The 6,265-nt window shown below is 45.4% G+C and overlaps 1 protein-coding gene across 1 annotated transcript in view; it reads right to left on the reverse strand.

The window, feature by feature from the left end:
• Positions 1-1,243: 1,243 nt before the first annotated feature.
• Positions 1,244-6,265, reverse strand: part of NFXL1 (nuclear transcription factor, X-box binding like 1) — a gene marked incomplete in the record, with an annotated part of 64,845 nt that continues 59,823 nt past the window's right edge. The window contains 1 exon segment of the mRNA XM_027775593.1: positions 1,244-1,881. Coding sequence (XP_027631394.1) covers positions 1,708-1,881 — 174 coding nt within the window.

Genomic DNA, 6,265 nt, shown 5'->3' on the forward strand with positions numbered 1-6,265 from the left:
ATCTCTTGTTTCTCACACCCCGGCTCACACTCTGGCTTGCTTACTAGGCCAAGCTCTGTACGCGTGGGAAACGGCCTCCCCATCCCTGCGCGGTCCTTCAGGACGGCCTCCGTTAGAGCCGCGGTGCGGAGTGGAGCAGAGCCCACTTGTGGCCCGAGACACCAACCCCGTAGCTGTACCTGGGGAAAGGTGTGAAAAACAAAATCTAAAGTAAAACATAAAGCCCATTAAAAAAAAAAGGAATGCCTGCCTTTTAATTTGGGATACGAGCTAAGACTCGACTAAAGACTATGACATTGAATATTGAGTTAAACTCAGCAAGAATTCTAAAACCTTCCTCTGTACTGTGTTTAAGACACACTTCTATGTTGTCAGGTATGTTGCTGTTGTTGTAGGGTGCATGCGCTCACTAGAGGGAGGAGAGAGGAAAGGTGAGAAATCACACCCAGAAGGGACGGCCACGCTGCAACCCCTTCTCCTTTATCTTCTCAGGGTTTTGGGCACATGCACATGCACACACACGTGTACACACACACACATATGCCCCACATGACTTTCGACTGGGTCCAGGATCCGAATCACGGTCAACCACGTGGGAGTCCAGCACCTTCACCACCATGCCACCGCTGGCCCCCTTAGGGACTTCTTTTTAATCTATCAGTTACTGTGTTCTGCATCGAATGTTCAAGTTTTATACATTGATACAAATGCCTAACCTAAAATTAGGGGCTCCTGAATATTTTCAATGATAATCAACATTCTAGACTGCAAATTTGGTATGAAACACTTTAATGAAAACATTCATTGTACAAAAATTAAATAGCAAAATTATTTGAGATGACTAACAATTCACACAGATCTGGCTTACTGGTATTTTTCAGTTTGTTTTCCTAAGAACTGGTTGCTTGTAGCTACCATCTCGTTAGGGTTGTGGTGACAGGAAAGGAGAACAGAGGACTGACAGCCGAAGCCCTGTGCTCAGCACGTCTCTCTCATAAATATTAGTTGGCCTTGTATTATTATTTAAAAAAACACATACAGTTTTACAAAACATGCCAACTGTGTTAAAAAACGTCTTATACAAAAATGGCCACGTATGAGGAACCTGGCCTGGCATCTGTTGCAAATCATTGTATTTTCTGAGGAATACACGGTATGAAACCTATTTCATTCACTGATAAAAATTCTACACTAATCAACCAATGCCTGGGATCTAATTATATAGCTTCATGTTACAATGTAAAAGGTCTCTTAGAGAATTTCTTTTTTTTTTAAAAGTACAAGCTTACATGATTAAGAAAAGTACCTTTTAATAAGTAACCAAAACATTAAGAAACAGTCCTCTCGCTGCATATATGGCTCAGTTTCATTAAAATTTTACTTAAGAAAAAGCAAAGGTTGGTCTGAGATGGTAAGTGAAACCACTAAGCTAACACAGGAAAGGACGACGGAGCACTCGCGCATCGCCCGCCCCCGGCTGAGCCTTACGGAGCACGGTCCCACCCGCCACGCTTCCGCCCACAGGTCGCCCTGCCCTTTCTGGAGCGCTAACTACGGCGAGGCTTACATTCCGTCCTCCTAACCCGAGCTGGAGGGGACAGAGAGGAACGGGCATGCACGTGACGGGCTGTGACACACGTTTTAATATTCCAAATTCGACAACGCACTAAACCCCGGCTGAGGTATAGTAACAGGTGAAAACTCGGCTTATTCCACGTCACGGACAAGGTACCACGCGAACACTGCGAGCGCAGCCCCGCACACCGGAAGGAGGTAATATCTGTATCTCTGCCATCGCGACAGTTCGACGGCCACTTCGTCTCTTTTCCTGTTCTTCTTCCGACGACCCTTCAGCCTGTTTTCAAAAGCCTCCAGTTCAGCCTAAAATGAAAACAGAACGTTTTTAATTAAATTCAATACATTCATTCATTCCAACTTTCCATTTGAATGAAAATAAACCAATTGGCAAGGTTTTTTTTTTTAACTTTAAAAATAAATTGTGAACCAGCAGGTGGCATGGTGATTAAGACATTGGACCCCACAAGGCTGACTCTGGGGTTTGAATCCCAGACCCAGTAACTTGAAAAACACAGCAGGCATGTGTGTATATGAGCCCAAAATCCTGAGAGGAGAATGGAGAAGGGACTGCAGCATGGCCATTCCCCCAGGGGGGTATTTCTTAACGCCCCCTCCCTGTCTGTCTAGCGAATACACGTACCCTATGACAAAAAAAGAAAAAACTAAGAAAAAACGTAGTATGCATGTTTGAGATTTACAAAGTGATGCTATGAAACACCTACATACGGAGATAAACACGGCTGTACATAATAACATGTGTCATCTCTACATACGGAGGTAAACACGGCTGTACATAATAACATGTGTCATCCCACTGTCACCTTTTGTTTGTGTAGTAAGAGAAGCCCAAATGTATTCCACACACAAATAGGGGACGCTTCGCGAATCTGCATCGTTCCTGCACGGGGCCATGCTACCTTCTCTGAGCTGTTCCATCTTAGTAAATGCCCTGCCCAAGCGAGCCTGGGAAATGCTTTAATAGTAATGGTATACGTGAATGTGACTTAAAGAAAGAAAGAAAACCCTCTTTCCATGACTGATATGTGGGACGAATCTGGAGCTCAGGTAAGGAAGGGGGCTGGGAGAAGCACAGGGGGTTTCAGGCTGTAGGCCCAACACCCACACTTGATATTCAGATAGCTAACAGAAACAGAGCGCCGTAAACAGCGGTACCGGTCTGCGCTTCAGCCCCACGGTCTCCGAGCCAGGCTCCCACAGTTCAGCTTCCCCGGGTGCTGAGCCTGCGGCCAGCGAGGACACAGGCACCTCCGGGTCCTGCTCCTTAGTGTAACAAACACTGCAGGTTGCAGGGGAGAACTCAGGTGAGGAATGAGAAAGATTGCTGGGCTCGATCCTTTTCTTCATCAAAGACATTTAAAAGCATACCGTAAAAATATGTAAAAGGAAAAAATATTTCATGCTTTAAGTCAAAATGACTATTTTGAGAAATGAATTAAAAATGAATTCTGAAAAATGATAACTAGATTACATTCACTTTTCAGATGTGGACTTCCCCTGTACTGCTAAGAACTTACTTGTTAGAATGTTTACGTGACAATGTAATATGACACGTCATAGTGCGTAGTTACTAACTAAATTATATACAGTACCCAGAAAAAACCCTACAAATATCCAACGAGGAAATGCAAACTGAAGTAGGCACAGCGCTCCCTCTGGCCACTAAGCACCTGAAGACCTGCCGACACACGTGCTGTGAAGTGATGGTGAGCCACACGTCAGGGTACCCGGGTGGCTGCTGATATACGGGAGAAAAAGTCAAAATACCGGAAAGCAGTGAACACCCTGAGGATGACTGACAGAGCGAGACATCCGATGCCTCAACAGATACCCTCCACGGCCAGAGGCCATACGGTGCTCTACGTGCTGTCAGTCAGCTCACGGGAAACACACGGAAGATCTTTCTCATAACAGTTTGTAAAACGGGGGGGAGGGAAGAGGAAATGCCCTGTCCTATATTTTTAAAGGATCATCTCTGAAAGTTTCTTTGTTTCTACATAAATAACTGCAGCTGGGGCTGACAGGCGGCATGCCGGGTAAGGTGCTGGGCTCCACGTGGCTGTTCACAGCTCAAGGGCCAGACCTGGGGCTCGCTCACTTTCCTTCTCCCTCTCTTTGGCCAAATTAAAAATAAATAAATAAATAAATAAATAAATAGAAATTAAATTAAATCAGTACCTTTTAAAAACATAAAAATAACTGCAGCTCGTCCCTAAGTGTTTTCGACAATTCCAGCCTCCAGGACCCAGCCCCGTGTGTTCCTGCACCAGCTCTGATCATTCACTGTGAGGAGACGACACAACTCGACTCTACAGGGCCATGAAACACCGAGGGCGTCCTGGCCAGCCTGTTTTCCGCATGAGTTGTTTCCAGTGCTCACCCACACGTCATGCAAGCTTCAGTTTCTTCATTCATACAAGTGGTATGGAGCATGTGACATGCCCTCCTTGATAAGGACAAAGCATCTCAAGAAACTCACAGATAATCACACGTCTATTTGATGTGTAATAATTAGACGCTGTTAGAAAGTTAAGCCAGTCTTTGGAGTAGACGATCCACACCCAAACAAAGACAGTATCGGGCATATACCTGTTAGCTGGGAAGTAGCACACAACAGATGATAATCCTGCATTTAAGGATCAAATGGGGAAATTAAAAGAAAAAAAATTTTTAAGGTTGTTGCTATAGGTAAAGGACATGCACACTTCCTGCAGAGGGACAGAGAGAAAAGGAGAGGGAAAATGAGAAACCACCCCTTGGGGAAGTGGCCACACTGCACTCCCCTTCTTCCTGGGATTCTGGACATACACGCACATGTACTTGGGCTGATTTTCAAGCCTCTAGGTCCAGGGTTTGAACCGCAGTCAGACATGTAGGAGTCCAGTGTCTTAACCACCATGCCTGTTAGCCCTAAAAATCTATTGTTTAAGCAAATGAATTGTTTCGCCAACAGCACTTACTGTTATAATGACGTGCAACTCGGTAAGATAGCTCACCGTGTCACGGGAGTGGTGCCAGCAGATGCCTAAAGCACCCGTCCCCCTCATCAGCAGGCAGGGGAGAAAGAAAAATGATAACTAGATTACATTCACTTTTCAGATGTGGACTTCCCCTGTACTGCTAAGAACTTACTTGTTAGAATGTTTACGTGACAATGTAATATGACACGTCATAGTGCGTAGTTACTAACTAAATTATATACAGTACCCAGAAAAAACCCTACAAATATCCAACGAGGAAATGCAAACTGAAGTAGGCACAGCGCTCCCTCTGGCCACTAAGAACCTGAAGACCTGCCGACACACGTGCTGTGAAGTGATGGTGAGCCACACGTCAGGGTACCCGGGTGGCTGCTGATATACGGGAGAAAAAGTCAAAATACCGGAAAGCAGTGAACACCCTGAGGATGACTGACAGAGCGAGACATCCGATGCCTCAACAGATACCCTCCACGGCCAGAGGCCATACGGTGCTCTACGTGCTGTCAGTCAGCTCACGGGAAACACACGGAAGATCTTTCTCATAACAGTTTGTAAAACGGGGGGGAGGGAAGAGGAAATGCCCTGTCCTATATTTTTAAAGGATCATCTCTGAAAGTTTCTTTGTTTCTACATAAATAACTGCAGCTGGGGCTGACAGGCGGCATGCCGGGTAAGGTGCTGGGCTCCACGTGGCTGTTCACAGCTCAAGGGCCAGACCTGGGGCTCGCTCACTTTCCTTCTCCCTCTCTTTGGCCAAATTAAAAATAAATAAATAAATAAATAAATAAATAGAAATTAAATTAAATCAGTACCTTTTAAAAACATAAAAATAACTGCAGCTCGTCCCTAAGTGTTTTCGACAATTCCAGCCTCCAGGACCCAGCCCCGTGTGTTCCTGCACCAGCTCTGATCATTCACTGTGAGGAGACGACACAACTCGACTCTACAGGGCCATGAAACACCGAGGGCGTCCTGGCCAGCCTGTTTTCCGCATGAGTTGTTTCCAGTGCTCACCCACACGTCATGCAAGCTTCAGTTTCTTCATTCATACAAGTGGTATGGAGCATGTGACATGCCCTCCTTGATAAGGACAAAGCATCTCAAGAAACTCACAGATAATCACACGTCTATTTGATGTGTAATAATTAGACGCTGTTAGAAAGTTAAGCCAGTCTTTGGAGTAGACGATCCACACCCAAACAAAGACAGTATCGGGCATATACCTGTTAGCTGGGAAGTAGCACACAACAGATGATAATCCTGCATTTAAGGATCAAATGGGGAAATTAAAAGAAAAAAAATTTTTAAGGTTGTTGCTATAGGTAAAGGACATGCACACTTCCTGCAGAGGGACAGAGAGAAAAGGAGAGGGAAAATGAGAAACCACCCCTTGGGGAAGTGGCCACACTGCACTCCCCTTCTTCCTGGGATTCTGGACATACACGCACATGTACTTGGGCTGATTTTCAAGCCTCTAGGTCCAGGGTTTGAACCGCAGTCAGACATGTAGGAGTCCAGTGTCTTAACCACCATGCCTGTTAGCCCTAAAAATCTATTGTTTAAGCAAATGAATTGTTTCGCCAACAGCACTTACTGTTATAATGACGTGCAACTCGGTAAGATAGCTCACCGTGTCACGGGAGTGGTGCCAGCAGATGCCTAAAGCACCCGTCCCCCTCATCAGCAGG

This window comes from Tupaia chinensis, unplaced genomic scaffold (assembly GCF_000334495.1).
Source record: "Tupaia chinensis unplaced genomic scaffold, TupChi_1.0 Scaffold000054_1, whole genome shotgun sequence".
Lineage (NCBI taxonomy): Eukaryota > Metazoa > Chordata > Mammalia > Scandentia > Tupaiidae > Tupaia > Tupaia belangeri.